Below are 18902 nucleotides of genomic sequence, written 5' to 3'. Positions count from 1 at the left end.
TACTAGTCTCTACCTTCCCCTGTCTATTTTGTACCTACCATTTATGCTTCTTATTCCCTGTACCCTGTCCCCCATTCTCCCATCTCTCCCTCCTTGCTGATAACCCTCCATGTGATCTCTATTTGTGTGAATCTGTTCCCATTCTAGTTTGCTTAGTTTGTTTTTGTTTTCTTTTTTTTTTTTTTAGGTTCAGTTGCTGATAGTTGTGAGTTTGTTGTCATTTTACTGTTCATATTTTTTATCTTCTTTTACTTAGAAAGTCCCTTTAACATTTCATAGAATAAGGGCTTGATGATGATGAACTCCTTTAAGTTGACCTTATCTGGGAAGCACTTTATCTGCCCTTCCATTCTAAATGATAGCTTTGCAGAATAGAGTAATCTTGGATGTAGATCCTTGCCTTTCATGGCTTCAAATAGTTCTTTCTAGCCCCTTCTTGCCTGTATTGTTTCTTTTGAGAAATCAGCTGATGGTCTTATGGGAATTCCCTTGTAGGTAACTGTGTCCAAGAGAAAACTCTTGCTGCTTTAAAGATTCTCTCCTTATCTTTAATCTTGGCTAATGTAATTATGATGTGCCTTGGTGTGTGCTTCCTTGAATTGATCTCTTTTGGGGACTCTCTGAGCTTCCTGGACTTCCTGGAAGTCTATTTCCCTTGTCAGATTAGGGAAGTTCTCCATTATGTTTTCTTTAAAAAAAATATATTTATTGATTATGCTATTACAGTTGTCCCAATTCCAAACCCCTCACTCCACTCCATCCTGCCCACTCCCTCCCTCCCACATTCCCCCCTTATAGTTCATGTCCATGGGTCATACTTATAAGTTCTTTGGCTTCTACATTTCCTACACTATTCTTACCCTCCCCCTGTCTATTTTCCACCTATCATTTATGCTACTTATTCTCTGTACCTTTCCCCCCTCTCTCCCCCTCCCACTCCCCTGTTGATAACCCTCCATGTGAGCTCCATTTCTGTGGTTCCGTTCCTGTTCTAGTTGTTTGCTTAGTTCATTTTTGTTTTGGTTTTAGGTGTGGTTGTTAATAACTGTGAGAGTGCTGTCATTCTTACTGTCCCTATTTTTGATCTTCTTTTTCTTAGATAAGTCCCTTTAACATTTCATAGAATAAGGGCTTGGTGATGATGAACTCCTTTAACTTGACCTTATCTGAGAAGCACTTTATCTTCCCTTCCATTCTAAATGATAGCTTTGCTGGATAGAGCAATCTTGGATGTAGGCCCTTGCCTTTCATGACTTGGAATACTTCTTTTCAGCCCCTTCTTGCCTGTAAGGTCTCTTTGGAGAAACCAGCTGATGGTCCTATGGGAACTCCTTTGTAGGTAACTGTTTCCTTTTCTCTTGCTGCTTCCAAGATTCTCTCCTTCCGTGTAATCTTGGCTAATGTAATTATGATGTGCCTTGGAGTGTTCCTCCTTGGGTCCAGCTTCTCTGGGACTCTCTGAGCTTCCTGGACTTCCTGGAACTCTATTATCTTTGCCAGATTAGGGAAGTTCTCCTTCATTGTTTGTTCAAATAAGTTTTCAATTTTTTGTTCTTCCTCTTCTCCTCCCTATAATTTGGATGTTGGAACGTTTCAAGATGTCCTGGAGGTTCCTAATCCTCTCCTCATTTTTCCAAATTCTTGTTTCTTCATTCTTTTGTGGTTGGATATTTCTTTCTTCCTTCTGGACCACACCGTTAATTTGAGTCCCAGTTTCCTTCGCATCAGTATTGGTTCCCTGTACATTTTCCATTGTCTCTCTTAGCATAGCCTTCATTTCCTCATCTAGTTTTCGACCAAATTCAACCAATTCTGTGAGCTTCTTGATTACCAGTGTTTTGAACTGTGCATCTGATAGGCTGGCTATCTGTTCGCTGCTTAGTTGAATTATTTCTGGAGCTTTGAAGTGTTCTGTCATTTGGGCCATTTTTTTTTTGTCTTGGTGCGCCTGTTACTTAAAGGGGCGGAGCTTTAGGTGTTCCCCAGGGCAAGGTAACGCTGGTCGCTGTGCTGTGACGCTGTATGTGGGGGAGGAGCCGAGAGGGAGTAATGGCACCTGCTCCACTGTCTGCCGGATTTCAGTCACTCTCTCTGCTACCCACAATCAAATTGGGCCCCTCTGGTGCTAGTTCCCAAGTGGGTGGGCCTGCGCACACTCTAGGCCCCCATGGGTCTCTCCAACGACCTCTCCTGTGAGACTGGGAGTTTCTCCTGCTGCCGCCCCAACTCCCACGGGTGTTTTCAATCAGAGATTTGAGGCTTTATTTCGCCGTGCTGGAGCTCTGGGTTACGAGGTCTGCTTCGCTCCCCGCCTTTCGTCCAATTTTATCTATGAGTGAATGTGGGGCCGCGGGGTGCTACATGCCTCTCTGCCTGCCCCGTTCTCTGCCACTCTGAGTCCGACCCTCTAGGTTTATCTGTGCGAGAATGTGGGCCACAGGGTCTGCTAGTGGTCAGACTGCCTGCTCCGTTCATCCCACACTCCACCAGTCTTGGTCCCGCCACGGCAATGCGAGTCCTCTCCGCCCCTTCTACTGGTCTGGATGAATGTTTATAATTTTATCGCCTTGGTGTCAGACTTCCTTGCTGTTCGATTTTCTGTCACTTCTGGTTGTGCGAGGAGGCGCAGTGTGTCTACCGACGCCGCCATCTTGGTTCTCGTCCATTATGTTTTCAAATAGGATTTCGATTTCTTGGTCTTCCTCCTCTCCTTCTGGCACCCCTATGATTCAGATGTTGGAACGTTTAAAGTTGTCCAGGAGGCTCCTTAGCCTCTCCATTTTTTTGAACTCTTGTTTCTTCATTCTGTTCTGGTTGAATGTATATTTCTTCCTTCTGCTCCAAACTGTTGATTGTGAGTCCCAGTTTCCATCCCTTCACTGTTGGTTCCCTGTACGTTTTCCTTTATTTCACTGGTCATAGCCTTCACTTTTTCCACTATTTTGTGACCATAGTCAACCATTTCTGTGAGCATCCTGATTACCAGTGTTTTGAACTCTGCATCTGATAGGTTGGCTATCTCTTCATCGCTTAGTTGTATTTTTTTTTTTTCTGGAGCTTTCATCTGTTCTTTCACTTGGGCCATATATATATTGTCTCAGCGCACCTGTCATGTAGTAAGGAGCAGAGCCTTAGGTATTCACCAGGGAAGGGCAACCCAGGTCACTGTGTTGTGGCACTGTACGTGGGGCAGGGGCCCGAGAGGTAACAATGCCTCTTGCTCAGCTCTTGGCTGGCTTTCAGTCACTTCCAACTACCCACAAACAAATTGGGCTGTTCTGGTGCTGATTCCCTGGTGGGTGGTTTTGTGAATGTTCTAGGACACTGCGGGTTTCTCCAAGGAACTCTCCTGTGAGGCTGGGAGTTTCTCCTGCTGCCTCAACCCCACAGGTTTTTTCAATCAGAGGTTTGAGGCTTTATTTCCCCACACTGGAACCCTGGGTTGTGCAATCTGTCTTGCTCCCCAGTTGTTTCTCCTGGTTTATCCTCATGCAAATGTGGGATGGCCCATTCTGCCAGCTGCTGCAAAGTATATCTACCTATGCCTCCATCTTGGCCGGAAGTGTCAATTTTCTATATAAAAGTTAAATGTCTTACATATTGCAAACTCCAGTTGTAGCTCTAATCTTAAAATATACCTCTGAGGATCTTGGCTATGTTTTGAGTCACAAGGAAGATCATTCTTAAAATTAGTCATCCCTTCTTAATTTATCTAATCTTTCAAAACTAAAATTTTTATCTTTATATATGGTAAAACTGGTGAGGTTAAACTTACATTTTAAGTATCCTGGGGAGGGGGAATCTGTCACAAGCACATGGGAAGAGAGCATCTTATAAACTTCTGAATGTTCTTGTTCTGGAATGAAATTTAATAAATTCTGATCCATGACATCTGACTGAAAAATAAAATAAAGAACAAAGGTATACACACAATGAATATGGAAAACAAGAGCAAAAACAAAAACTAAACATTCATGATAATTCAGAAGTATTTTCAGAAATGAAAAATTCAATATCTGATTTTTGGTGAAGACCTTTAATCTCTCACTCTGTAATTTTGAATTGTAACCTAAAGGTTTTACTTGCTCAAATGCACATGTGCTATTGCCTGTGGGCCCAGCAAGAAGTAAGAGTTAAGCAGACAAACATGAGAGTCCTCTTCATGCTTGAGGAGCCCCATCCGCTCATGTTCTCCCTTCTGGTCAGTGGAGCATGGGCAGTGTGGGTAGGGTGGAGACCCAGTGCAAGGCCAGTCACTCATTTGAAGTGTTCTGAGGAGCTAAGTTGAGTTCCTTTTCTGACCTTTATGCCTGCAGGTGGCTGCCTGTTTACTTCTTAAATATCTATAGTTGAAATAATTGCACTTTTTCTTCTAAGTACCTGAGCATTGTAGGTACAAAATAAATACAACATCAAGTCTAGATAGCACTGACCAACAGAACTGTTTGTGATGAAGGAAATGGTCCATAATCTGTGAGCCCATTATGGAAGCCACTAGCCACATGGCTACTGAGCTCTTGAAATGTGGCTGGTATGACCGAAGGCTGAATATTTAATTGTTTTTAATTTTAATTATTTGAATGGGAATATTAATAGCCACACATGGCTATGGCTCCCAGATTGGATAGTGTAGGTGGAAACTCCCAGTGGAGACAGAGGATAGGTATGTCTATATCACTTCCTTGGACTCTCTCAGTAAACTTACCCCCTCTTGCAGCTTGAAACACTACCTATATACATTCGTAAATGTGTGTATTTAGGCAACTCTCTCGTGTGCCTTGTCTTAATCTCCCAACTTCCCCTTAGATGCCCCCTAGTGACTAAAGATTCACATAGATCCCTAACGCCAACATCCTTTTGCACCCATATTTCTCCTTTCCTTGTCTAGTCTGGTCTTATATGAGGTATTTCCATCCAGTCACTCAGTCATACCACACACCCAGGTGGCACCCTTTGCTTCTCTCCCAACCTCATCTTCACATCCAAACAGTGTTCAAGTCCTGTGAGATTTTCTTCACACCAATTTTCTCAGATCTACTCACTTTTCCATACATATGGCCTCTATGCTAATCCAGACCACCAGCATCTTTTGTCTGGGGAAAGAACTGGCCAAGCTGGTCTTCCTATTCCAACTTCTGTCTTTGTCCAATTTGTTTTCCAAAAGGAGCCTGTAGCAGACCAAGTTACCAACTTGCTTAAAACCATCTATGGGCTTCCAATTGTTCCTGGTATGAAGCCTAACCATCTCAATTCACTGTAGGGCTCCCACACCTGCCATCTACCTGCTCTACTCTGGCACTTCTGCCTGCCACATCTTCCTTTTCTGCAGTTTCTCAGGTTTGTTTTTCTGTCAGGGCCTTCCTCCAGGCTCTGCCCTCTGGCTGGAATATTCTGCACCCTCTCCTCTTGTTTAGCTAACTCTTCAGGCACCTGCTTTGAAGTCATGTTCCCTGAGAAGCTACTCATGACAGCTCCTCATCCGGAATGGTGCCCTCACCCTGGCTTCCTGAGCTTTGCACCTTCTGCTACACTTGCTAGGTCATTCTGCAATTGCCAGCATGTCTTCATCTAAAGGGGAAGGCCTGTGAGGGACTGGCCCTCATTGTGGCAATGAAGGTGACAGCTGAGAGGTTGGGTTTGAAGAATGGCTCTGCCCCCTCCAAGCTACACTTTGCTCAACTAGAAGATGAGGAAGCTGAAGTGAAATGGGTTGACTTGAACATCTATAACAGGGGTGTAAAACTCATTTTCACCAGGGGCCATATCAGCCTCAAGGTTGCCTTCAAAGGGCCAAATGTAGAGCTCTTTGCCTATAGTTAATGAGTACCCTATTTTTCAGACTATAAGATGCACTAGACCATAAGACATACCTAGGGTTTAGGGGAGCAAAATAGGAACCTCCCTCTGCTCCACCGCCCCTCCCCCCCTCCAGTGAGCCAGGTAAGCTACATTCGGACTATAAGATGCATCCCCATTTTCCTCCCAAATTTTGGGGAAAAATTGCATCTTATAGTCTGAAAACACAGTACTTACATTTATATAGTCCTAAAATTACATGGGCCCTTTCAAGGCAACTGCGAGGCTGATATGGCCCTGGTGAAAATGAGTTTGACATCACTGATCTTTAAGAACTGGAGGAACAACAACAAACAAAGCCCAGAGTGAGTAAGAGGAAGCAAATAATAAAAATCAGAGAAGAATTCAATGATATAGAGATAAAAGAACAATCCTAAGGATCATTATATACAAGAGTTGGTTCTTTGAAAGAAGAAACAAAATTGACAAACCTTTAACCAGACTCATCAAAAGAGAGAGAGAGAAAGAGAGAGAGAGAGAGAGAGAGAGAACCCAGATAAATAAAACCAGAAAAGAAAGACAAGAAATTACAACTGATACCACAGAAATACAAAGGATTGTAAAGAATTACGATAAACAACAATATGCCAAGAAGTTGGAAAACCTAGGTGAAATGGACAAATATCTAGAAAATATAATTTTCCAAAACTGAATGAAGAAGAAGCAGAAAGGTTGAACAGACCAATAACAGCCAGTGAAACTGAAGCAGTAATCAAAAAGCTCCCAGCACACAAAAGCCCTGGACTGGACGATTCACGAGAGAATTTTACAAAACATTTAAGGAACAGTTAGCCCATATCCTTCACAGACTATTCCAAAAAATCCAAGAAGATGGGAGACTCCCAAACTCTTTTTCTGAGGCCAGTTCACCAAAATCCCAAAACCAGATCATGACACAACAAAGAAAGAAAACTACAGGCCAATATCACTGATGAACATAGATGCTAAAATCCTCAAAAAAAATATTGGAAAACCACATACAGCAATACATTGAAAAGATCAGACACCATGATCAAGTGGGATTCATCCCAGGGATGCAAGGATGGTACAATATTCACAAATCAATAAATATAATACATCACATAAAAAAAAGAAAGAGAAAAATCACATGGTCATATCAATAGATTCAGAAAAAAACATTTGATAAGGTACAGCATCCATTTATGATAAAACACTCAGCAAAGTGGGAGTAGAGGGAGTATATCTCAACATAATAAGGGCTGTAGACAAGAAACCTACAGCCAACATCAAAATGAACAGGAAAACTTAAAAGGTTTCCCACTAAGATCAGGAACAAGACAAGGGTGTCTGCTTTTACCACTTCTATTCAACATAGTAATAGAATTCCTAGCCACAGTGATCAGATGAGAAAAAGAAAGAAAAGGCAACCAAATTGGAAAGGAGAAAGCAAAACTGTTATCGTTTGCAGATGACATGATAGTGCACATAGAAAACCCTATGGACTCCATCAAAAAAAGGCTCCACCTAATAAATGAATCTGGCAAAATGATGGGATACACAGTCAACATTCAGAAATCAAAGGCATTTTTGTGCACCAACAATGAAATATCAAAAACATAAATTAGGAAAAAAAACCCATTTGCTACAGCCACAAGAAAAATAAAGTACCTAGGAGTAAACCTAACCAAGGAGGTAAAAGACCTGTACTCAGAAAACTACACAACACTGAAGAAAGAAAATAAGGAAGACACAAATAAATGGAAGCATATAATGTGTTCATGGATAGTAAGAATTAACATCATCAAAATGTCAATACTACACAAAGCAATTTATAGATCCAATGCAATCCCTATTAAAGTACCCATGGCATATTTCACAGATATAGAGCAAACATTTCAGAAACTTATATGGAACCATAAATGACCCTAAATACCTGCAGCTATTCTGAGAAAGAACAAAAAGTAGGAGGGAATCACAATGCCTGATTTTAAACTACATTACAATGGCACGGTAACCAAAACAGTCTTGTACTGGCATAAGAATAGACACATAGATAAATGGAACAGAACAGAGAGATCAGAAACAAACCCAAGTCTCTATGGTCAGTTAATATTTGACAACGGGGACAGAAGCATAAAATGGAATAAAAATAGCAATCTTACAAATGGTGTTAGGAGATCTGGACAGCTACATGCAGAAGAAATGAAACTTCATCACCAACTTACACCATACCCAAAATAAATTCAAGGTGGATAAAAGACTTAAATATAAGTCGTGACACCACTAAAGTCCTTCAGGAGAACTTAGGCAGGAAAATCTCAGATATCCCATGCAGCAATATTCTCACTGATATGTCCCCTACAACGAGGGAAATAAAGGGAAGAATAAACAAATAGGATCTCATCAAAATTAAAAGCTTCTGCTTGGCTAAAGAAAACAGCATTAAAATGAAAAGAGAACCAACCATCTGGGAAAACATATGGGCCAATGATATCTCAGACAAGGGTTTGATTTCCAAAATATATAAAGAACTCACACAACTCCACTCCAGGAAGACAAACAACACAATTATACAATGGGCAAAGGACTTGGGCAGACACTTCTCCAAGGAGGACATACAGAGGGTCCAGAGACATATGAAAAGATGCTCATCATCACTAGCCCTCAGAAAGATGCAAATTAAAACCGCAATGAGATACCACTTCACACCGTTGAGAATGAGCATCATAAACAAAGCAACAAACAACAAGTATTGGAGAGGTTAAGGAGAAAAGAGAACCCTAATTCACTGTTGGTGGGATTGCTGACTGGTGAAGCCACCATGGAAAACAGTATGGAATTTCCTCAGAAAACTAAAAATGGAACTGCCTTTTGACCCATCAATTCCACTGCTGGGATTATATCCTAAGAACCCTGAAGCACCACCAAAAGAACCTATGCACCCCACTGCTCATAGCAGCACAATTTACAATAGCCAAGTGCTGGAAGCAACAGAAGTGCCCATCAGTAAATGAATGGATAAAAAAACTATGGTACATTTACATAATGGTATTCTACGCAGCAGAAAGAAAGAAGGAGATCCTACCCTTTGCAACAGCATGGATGGAACTGGAGAGCATTATGCTAAGTGAAATAAGCCAGGAGGTGAAAGACAAATAACACAGGATCTCACCATTAACAGGAACTTAATCAACAAAATGAACAAGCAAGCAAAGTATAGCCAAAGACATTGAAATTGAGAATAGGTTGAGAGTGATCACAGGGGAGAGGGAGGGGATAATGGGGAAAAAAAGTGAAGGGTTTGCAGGAACAACTATAAAGAACACATAGACAAAACAAAGGGCGGGTGGAATCAAGGGAGGGAGGTGGGGATGGCTGGGATAGAGGGGGAAGGTTGGGTAAAAGGCAGATAACTGTACTTGAAGAACAATAAAATTTAAAAGCATTTTAAAATGTTTTAATGATTATGCTATTACAATTGTCCCATTTTTTCTCCCCTTTATTCTCCTTCACCCTGTACCCTCCCTCCCACCATCATTCCCCCAACTTAGTTCATGTCCATGGGTCATACATACAAGTTATTTGGCTTCTCTATTTCCCGTACTAGTCTCTACCTTCCCCTGTCTATTTTGTACCTACCATTTATGCTTCTTATTCCCTGTACCCTGTCCCCCATTCTCCCATCTCTCCCTCCTTGCTGATAACCCTCCATGTGATCTCTATTTGTGTGAATCTGTTCCCATTCTAGTTTGCTTAGTTTGTTTTTGTTTTCTTTTTTTTTTTTTTAGGTTCAGTTGCTGATAGTTGTGAGTTTGTTGTCATTTTACTGTTCATATTTTTTATCTTCTTTTACTTAGAAAGTCCCTTTAACATTTCATAGAATAAGGGCTTGATGATGATGAACTCCTTTAAGTTGACCTTATCTGGGAAGCACTTTATCTGCCCTTCCATTCTAAATGATAGCTTTGCAGAATAGAGTAATCTTGGATGTAGATCCTTGCCTTTCATGGCTTCAAATAGTTCTTTCTAGCCCCTTCTTGCCTGTATTGTTTCTTTTGAGAAATCAGCTGATGGTCTTATGGGAATTCCCTTGTAGGTAACTGTGTCCAAGAGAAAACTCTTGCTGCTTTAAAGATTCTCTCCTTATCTTTAATCTTGGCTAATGTAATTATGATGTGCCTTGGTGTGTGCTTCCTTGAATTGATCTCTTTTGGGGACTCTCTGAGCTTCCTGGACTTCCTGAAAGTCTATTTCCCTTGCCAGATTAGGGAAGTTCTCCATTATGTTTTCAAATAGGATTTCGATTTCTTGGTCTTCCTCCTCTCCTTCTGGCACCCCTATGATTCAGATGTTGGAACGTTTAAAGTTGTCCAGGAGGCTCCTTAGCCTCTCCATTTTTTTGAACTCTTGTTTCTTCATTCTGTTCTGGTTGAATGTATATTTCTTCCTTCTGCTCCAAACTGTTGATTGTGAGTCCCAGTTTCCATCCCTTCACTGTTGGTTCCCTGTACGTTTTCCTTTATTTCACTGGTCATAGCCTTCACTTTTTCCACTATTTTGTGACCATAGTCAACCATTTCTGTGAGCATCCTGATTACCAGTGTTTTGAACTCTGCATCTGATAGGTTGGCTATCTCTTCATCGCTTAGTTGTATTTTTTTTTTTTCTGGAGCTTTCATCTGTTCTTTCACTTGGGCCATATATATATTGTCTCAGCGCACCTGTCATGTAGTAAGGAGCAGAGCCTTAGGTATTCACCAGGGAAGGGCAACCCAGGTCACTGTGTTGTGGCACTGTACGTGGGGCAGGGGCCCGAGAGGTAACAATGCCTCTTGCTCAGCTCTTGGCTGGCTTTCAGTCACTTCCAACTACCCACAAACAAATTGGGCTGTTCTGGTGCTGATTCCCTGGTGGGTGGTTTTGTGAATGTTCTAGGACACTGCGGGTTTCTCCAAGGAACTCTCCTGTGAGGCTGGGAGTTTCTCCTGCTGCCTCAACCCCACAGGTTTTTTCAATCAGAGGTTTGAGGCTTTATTTCCCCACACTGGAACCCTGGGTTGTGCAATCTGTCTTGCTCCCCAGTTGTTTCTCCTGGTTTATCCTCATGCAAATGTGGGACCACCCATTCAACAGCTGCTCCTTTGTCATTGTCCTTTTTGTCCCAGCTGCCCATCTCCACTCCTCCTACCAGTCTGGATGAATATTTCTCCTTTAGCTCCTTGGTTATTGGACTTCCATACAGTTTGATTTTCTTGCAGTTCTGGTTGTGTTTTCTTTTTAAATTTGTTGTTCTTTGTTTGGTTGTGTGAGGAGGAAGAGTGTATCTACCTACACCTCCATCTTGGCTAGAAGTACTGATGTTCTGGATTTTGTTAAGCCCATTTCATTTAGTTTTTAAGAAGATGACTAATGCTCAGAGATAACAGTAGTCTTTCTTTTTAAAGACAATTCAGATACTTGAACATAGTAAGTAAGTCACCCCACAGTCTTTTCTTCAATGGCCAGTTAGTTAGAGTCTCCTGGTAGTGGCTGTGGCAGAGAGCAGAGTTGTGGGCTCCTGGGAAGGTCAGAGGACTGTGGGGGACCTCAGGCTACACGTTCTGCACAGAATGAAAAGACACTAAATGGAGGTGGGGGAAGTTGGGCTATAGGGGTGGGGGCTTTAGGGGCTTGTGTTAATACATGGAAAGGGCTCACAGCAAGCTCTATGTGTATTTGTTATTATGTTACTATTATGCCATTTCCATGTGCTGAAAACCAACACATTATGATAATTTGAAAATTTAAACCCTAGTTTTTACAGAAGAGTATATTATACCTGCAACTGAATTCTCCCTTGAATAAGCTGAGCTCTATTTATTAAAATAATAGCAATTTTGAAGACAAGGGAGGGAATGAACCATCTGTGGCCATCTTCATAGCTGGATTACATTGTCAGAAATGTCATTTACCTGTTGGAGAAGGGAGGGTCTCTAACCCAACTTACTGATATGTCCGTGGCTAAAATTCCTGTCCTAAATTGCAAATCGCACATCTTCTATGTTTTTTCTTGAGGCTCCTCGAGAGTTTGGGGCCCATAAGAAAGTGCTGGGAGACAGGAAGCAGATTCCTTTCTCCCTGTAACCCAGCAGCATCAGTTCCATTGCATCCAGTAGGATTAAGTGAGCCTGTGTAGGCAGCATAGGAAGCTGGATGGCTGAGGTGGGAGTGGCCTGGGCAAACATTTAGTTCAGGAATGACCCTAAAGGCTCCAGCAGTTCTGTCTGGAGATGTGTGCTGGCTACCGTCAGAGGGGGTGATGATGGAGAAGTCCTGCAGAAGCCTCCTAGTGAGAAGAGGCAGGAATGGGCTCAGGGAATCAAGCAGTGCCTTGGTCTCCCTCAGGGACCAGGAAGGTGTATTTGATATGCTCTCTTTCCATTTAGATTCAGAATAAAACTGATGGCCAAACAGTAAACCTTTCAGATGACTGTATAGAGAATAGCTTTGATTGTGAAATAGTGTTGAATTAATTAAGATATGAAAAATACCAACTATCAAGAATCTTTGTTCATTAAAAGAACCTAAAAAGAAGGTCAACAGAAAGCCACAAAATGAGTAAAGATATTTAGGATGGATATACCTGTAGTGTAAGGTCTGAAACTAATGTTCAATGTTGTATGCTTCCTTATCATCTGGCAAATAGGGAGGGCCTTGACTGTCCTAAAAGGAAGCTCCTTTCTGCATTCCATACCTGGGGATAGTCCCCAGCTTAACAACCCTCTTTTCAAAGGGACCAAGCATGGTTCCAGCTTATCCTTGAGTGGCAGGTTTAGTCCTATGCCAGCTCACAAAATTATTCAAACAAGCCAATATTGTTCTTGTTCTAGAAGTCCCAATAGTGAACTCAGTCCCTTGTTCAATGACCATTTAGGTACATGGGTACTGTGCTCAGAGCTGAGGACAGGATGAGCTCAGCCCTATGAGCTTATCACGGTCCAGTTCATTAAGCAAGCATCATTTTCATTAACAGAAAAGCAACCAGAGAAATTAAGTAAAAAAAAAACAACAACAAAAGTCCAACAGGAAATGCAGATGATGACTACCCTGGGACTCATTTTGTTCTGCTTCAGCCCTATTCTTTCCCAGTTCTGTCCAAGGCCCTGACTCACACCCTTGGTCTTTCCTGACAGTTATCACACCCAAAGTTCCCTTTAGCCCTTGGTATCCCACCAGCATGCTCCTTGCCATGCCTGAGTTTCTCCTCTGACTGCCTGATGTTAATTCTAGATGCCAAAAAGGACTGGTGTTATACCAGGGAAAAATTTTGAGCTTATCTTAAAATCATTTTCTGCTTTGAGCTGTTTTGTTTTTTCTGTCAAAATGGAAAAGAAAGGTCTAGGATATTTCATCAGGAAATTGCTCTACAAAAGTCTATCATGTGGGAGAATCAAGATGGTGGCGTAGGTAGACACACTGTGCCTCCTCGAACAACCAGAACTGACAGAAAATCGAATGGCAAGGAAGTCCGACACCAAGTAGATAAAAAAGAAACACACATCCAGACTGGTAGGAGGGGCGGAGACGGGCACCGGGGCGGAGAGGACTCGCATGGCCGTGGCGGGACCCAGACTGCCGGAGTGTGGGACGAAAGGGGCAGGCAGTCTGACCACTAGCAGACCCTGCGGCCCCACATTCGCGCACAGATAAACCGAGAGGGCCGGACTCAGAGTGGCAGAGAACGGTGCAGGCAGAGCACGGGTAGCGTACCCCGAGGCCCCACACTTGTGCACAGATAAACCGGGAGGAACGGCAGGGAGTGAAGCAGACCACGCAACCCAGGGCTCCAGCGCGGGGGAAATAAAGCCTCAAACCTCTGATTGAAAACAGCTGTGGGGGATGGGGTGGCAGCAGGAGAGACTCCCAGCCTCACAGGAGAGGTCGTTGGAGAGACCCATGGGGGCCTAGAGTGTGCGCAGGCCTGCCCGCTCGGGAGCCAGCACCAGAGGGGCCCGGTTTGATTGTGGGTAGCAGAGGGAGTGACTGAGGTCCCTTGGAGAGTGGAGCGGGTGCCATTGCTCCCTCTTGGCCCATCGCCCCCATACAGCATCACAGAGCAGCAACCAGCATTACCCTGCCCCGGGGAACACCTAAGGCTCCGCCCCTTTAAGTAACAAAGGCGCCAAGACAAAAAAAAAAAAAAAAAAAAGGCCCAAATAACAGAACACCTCAAAGCTCCAGAAAAAATACAACTAAGCGAGGAAGAGATAGCCAACCTATCGGATGCACAGTTCAAAACACTGGTTATTAAGACGCTCACAGAATTGGTTGAATTTGTTCAAAAACTAGATGCAAAAATGAAGGCTATGCTAAGAGAAACAAAGGAAAATGTACAGGGAACCAATACTGATGCGAAAGAAACTGGGACTCAAATCAATGGTGTGGACCAGAAGGAAGAAAGAAACATCCAACCAGAAAAGAATGAAGAAACAAGAATTCGGAAAAATGAGGAGAGGCTTAGGAACCCCTCCAGGGCATCTTGAAATGTTCCAACATCCAAATTATAGGGGTGCCAGAAGGAGAAGAGGAAGAACAAAAAATTGAAAACTTATTTGAACAAATAATGAAGGAGAACTTCCCCAGTCTGGCAAAGGAAATAGACTTCCAGGAAGTCCAGGAAGCTCAGAGAGTCCCAAAGAAGCTGGACCCAAGGAGGAACACACCAAGGCACATCATAATTACATTACCCAAGATTACACAGAAGGAGAGAATCTTAGAAGCAGCAAGAGGAAAGGACACAGTTACCTACAAAGGGGTTCCCATAAGACTGTCAGCTGATTTCTCCAAAGAGACCTTACAGGCAAGAAGGGGCTGGCAAGAAGTATTCCAAGTCATGAAAGGCAAGGGCCTACATCCAAGATTGCTCTATCCAGCAAAGCTGTCTTTTAGAATGAAAGGGCAGATAAAGTGCTTCTCAGATAAGGTCAAGTTAAAGGAGTTCATCACCACCAAGCCCTTATTCTATGAAATGTTAAAGGGACTTATCTAAGAAAAAGAAGATAAAAAATATGAACAGTAAAAATGACAGCAAACTCACAGTTTTTAACAAACACACCTAAAACCAAAACAAAAGAAAACTAAGGAAACAACTAGAACAGAAACAGAACCACAGAAATGGAGATCACATGGAGGGTTATCTATAGGGGATTGGGAGGGGAAGAGAGGGGGGAAAGGTACAGAGAATAAATAGCATAAATGATAGGTGGAAAATAGACAGGGAGAGGGTTAGAATAGTATAGGAAATGTAGAAGCCAAAGAACTTATAAGTATGACCCATGGACATAAACTATAGTGGGGGAATGTGGGAGGGAGGGGGTGGGAAGGATGGAGTTGAGTGAAGGGGTGGAAGTGGGACAACTGTAATAGCATAATCAATAAATATATTTAAAAAATCTATCATGTGACCTTTTGCTATGTCTGAGTTTCTAATAGTAGGAAGGAAACAGACTTTAAGCCTGGCCATCTGAAAAAAAGAGGAAGGAATTCTTCCTTCTCTTTACCACCCTCCCCACCCCAATCACCGATGTCTCTCCAATCCCAGGCCACAAAAGGGACAGTGGGTCCCAACCTGTGGCATGCCAGCCTATGATACTAACAGGGTGCACTGCTGTGGGGCCTACAGCTTCCTGTCTTCCTGATCACCCTGTGTCTCTGCCTCCCCTCTACAGCCAGCTCTCCCATGAAGACTGACCACTGCCTTTCAAGTCCTCATTCTCTCCATTCCTAACCACCGACCTCACCCAAAAACATTCAATTTTCCTCTGTTTTATACAGAATTGTGAGTAGTGGTTAAGCACCAAGTTCTAGAGTCAAAGTGCTTGAGTTCAAATCCCAGGCCCATCACTTTCTGGCTGTGGGACCTTAACCTCTCTGTGCCTCAATTTCCTCATCTGTGTAGTGGGGTAAGTATCTGCTTCATAGGGTCATTGTAAAGATCAATAGATTAAGGAAAGCAATTGTGACATAGCTCTAGCTCTGTGCCAGCCACTGTTTCAAGTGCTTTACTCATCCTAACACATGCAAGGGACACTTAATGGTGCCTGGTACATAGTAAGTGCTCAATAGATGTTAGCTATTTTTCTATTAGCCTCTAATGGCTTAAGGTGAAATCTTAAGGTGAAATCTCACCACAAAATTGCAAACTCTTAAGAAAGAATAATCTCATATGTGTCTTATTTATTTTTTTTTTCATATGGGTCTTTTGAATCACTAGTCATCTGTGGATATGTCCTGGGTGTTCTGAGCTCATGCTGAGTAATAAATAAGTGTCAATAAAAGTGACCTAAACCAAAAGCAGAATTTCTAAATGGCAACCCAAGTCCTTCGCATCAGAAAGACACCAGAGCAGATGATGAGGAGCTTATTTTAGGCCCATCTATGATCCTCACCAACAGGGCCACATTGGGTTTTCTCCCTGTAAAGTGGAGGTAATAGAGGTATTCCAGGCCAGCTCCCTTGCTCAACTGGCTATAGGCTGATTGGCACCAGGGATGTTTCCATCCTTAATCACCCTAGTCCACCCACTAGCAAAGGATGCAAGTGAATCCTAAGCAAAAAGGAGAAAGAAAATCCAATCTTTGTGAAAACTGGGTAAGCTACAAGTAAACAAAAAGTTAAATTTGGGATTGTCCAGCCTAGGCTCACCTCCACTGGGGAGCTTGAGGGCTGATTCAGTGTGTTTCCGGGTGTGGGTCTATGCATAGACATTTACTAAGCATTAACAAATTAGATTCAGGGTCATTTCTGGCCCTTCCAGAGTTAGAGAAAATAATGTACAAAGGTGGTCCTAAATCGCTCCATAATTTGGCTCAAATCAGAAGAATTCCTTACTTATTTTTTTATAAGTCCCCTCTGCCACGTACAGCAATTGTGTCATCAGATAATTACAAGAGCAGAAAGCAGAACAGTGCAAATCCTGTTCACCTAATGGCTCTGTGCTCCTGTACCCACTCCCTGCTCACTGAGGAGGTGACATGTCATTACTTTCAATCTGTGACCATCATCATCTAATCCTGTCCACCACCCACAAAACGCAAACCATCTTCACAGGAGCACCCATTTCCTCTTCTTCTTCAGCCACTGTCAGATCGGCCCAAAGAAGCTGGTGGATTGAATGGGTCACTTCTGTATTCCTCACCTCGATTGGTCTCAACATTGTTCTTCTATCCTGACATTAGAATCAAGATGAAACTGTGCTCTTAACTCCTTAGGGCAAAGTGAGAACCAGCTTCTCTGACAAAGGAGAGAGGCCCCCTCCGCCCCAGCCTAATGCACCCTGAAAATGGTGCAGGCAGTGAGCTGAAACACAGAGGTCAGATAGATTATGGCTAAATGTAAAGGCATGTGCCTAGCAGAATAACAAATGCTTTGCTGGGCTACAATACAGTGACTGGCAAAGGAAAGTGTGGATGGTGGTTTTGCTCTCCACACAGCATCATGTGTGAAAATTATGGGGGGGGTGCCTTCTGAGGAAGAATATGACCCAGGATAATGTGGAGCACTGGACAATCAGCACACTGAGTCATGACCCCAGGGGAGGCAAGCTGCTCACAGGTAAGGCCCTGAGTTCTGTGGCTAAGGAGAGACAACCACAGTCCTATAGCACTTTGCTTGCTGGGAGTCCCTAGGTACAGGAACCCAGGGCAAAGCTTCACCCTCCCCATCACATACACTAGCAGCCTTCCTTCAGGTATGTTGGGGATGGGGAGTGGTGGAGGGTAATCAGTTTATCAGGGCTTGTTGGGAGGAGAGAGAAGAGAGGAAAGTTTATCCTAAGTCCCACAGAATACTCCTGGTAGAGCTGTGTTCAAGGTCAGACTCTGTAGGAATAAATAATGGTATGGAAGGAAATGGAAGGCTAGCCAGGTGCCTATGAGGGACCCTCAAAGTGGAGCCTAATGAACCAGATTCTCATCCTGATGGAGGGTGGGTGATGGGGGGTTACCTAACGCAAGGCTCATTTGAGAGGAGGAAGCATTAGGGAAGAAGGGAGGAAAGAAGAAATGGAGAAACACAGACAGGGAGAGGAGCTAGGAAAAAGGGGAGGGAGGAACATCTCTGAGGGCCTTTGAATATGTTGCACACATCTGCCTCCTAGTTTCAGCCTAGCTCCTATGGGGAGAGCAGAGCTTGCCTTGTCCTCTTGGCTACCCAAACCCTCCTTGTTCCCCAAAACCTTCCGGGGCCAACATCATCTTTCCAGAGTATTTCAATCCCCCCAGGATCAGCTCTGTTGCTGGACCCTCACCACTAGTGTCACTACCTACTTGCAATCTGTTATGTCCCTAGTGATCTCCAAGCCATGTCCCATCTGAAGCTCTCTGGTTCACATTCCTAGACCAAGGTGTTGGAGTTTCCCTTTGCAGGAGGACATCTGTTAGCCTCTGCAGGGGCTCTGAGATCTGCTAACTGTGCTGTGACACTCTCCTCAGGCCACAGCTCCTTGGTGGATTCTTGGGCACAGAGGGTAAGGATCTATACCATGTCCACCATTCCAGGTCAGCCCATGCCAAGACCACAGTGCCTTTCTTGTTCCAGGATGACACATCTGGGACCTGCCAAGGTCCCAGAGGAAGGCCCCTGGGACCTTGGCCTGGATCTTGTCAAGGACACTCCTGAATCCTTCTCACACACAGACCACCACATACCTGTACCACTCTGACTGTAGTTCTGGATGGTTCCCAAGGAAAAATGAAAATGTGTGCTGGAAAGGCCCCCAGAGAAGTGGAAACTCACCGGCAAGTGCCCGAGGAGAGGTGTGATACTGTCAGAAACATAGAGGATGCTGCCATCTGTTGTCACAGTGATGATAAAGCCATCTAATGCCTACAGAAAACACAACAGTGAAGACCCCTTAGACATGCTTTTATGGGGGAGGATGCTACTGAAGTATAAAACCCCAGATTATTATTACCACAGGTAATTAGCTAGTTATTAATAAAGAAAGGAAGCAAAGGGAATCAGACATTGTTGAGGGAACATAGCCTGCTTGCTTAGCCAGGAAGCTACAGCTTCACACACTCCAGGGGATCTCAGCATTGTCTGCA

At 43.3% G+C, this 18902-nt stretch overlaps 1 protein-coding gene across 1 annotated transcript in view; it reads right to left on the bottom strand.

Moving 5' to 3' along the window:
- Positions 1-18902, bottom strand: part of NPAS2 (neuronal PAS domain protein 2) — a 172473-nt gene that overhangs the window by 42704 nt on the left and 110867 nt on the right. Inside the window, 2 exon segments of the mRNA XM_045204750.2 lie at positions 3776-3896; positions 18592-18681. Coding sequence (XP_045060685.2) covers positions 3776-3896; positions 18592-18681 — 211 coding nt within the window.

Source organism: Desmodus rotundus, chromosome 5, assembly GCF_022682495.2.
Source record: "Desmodus rotundus isolate HL8 chromosome 5, HLdesRot8A.1, whole genome shotgun sequence".
NCBI lineage: Eukaryota > Metazoa > Chordata > Mammalia > Chiroptera > Phyllostomidae > Desmodus > Desmodus rotundus.
Note: the sequence above shows the minus strand (reverse complement) of the source record. Positions and strands in the feature narration are given on the sequence as shown.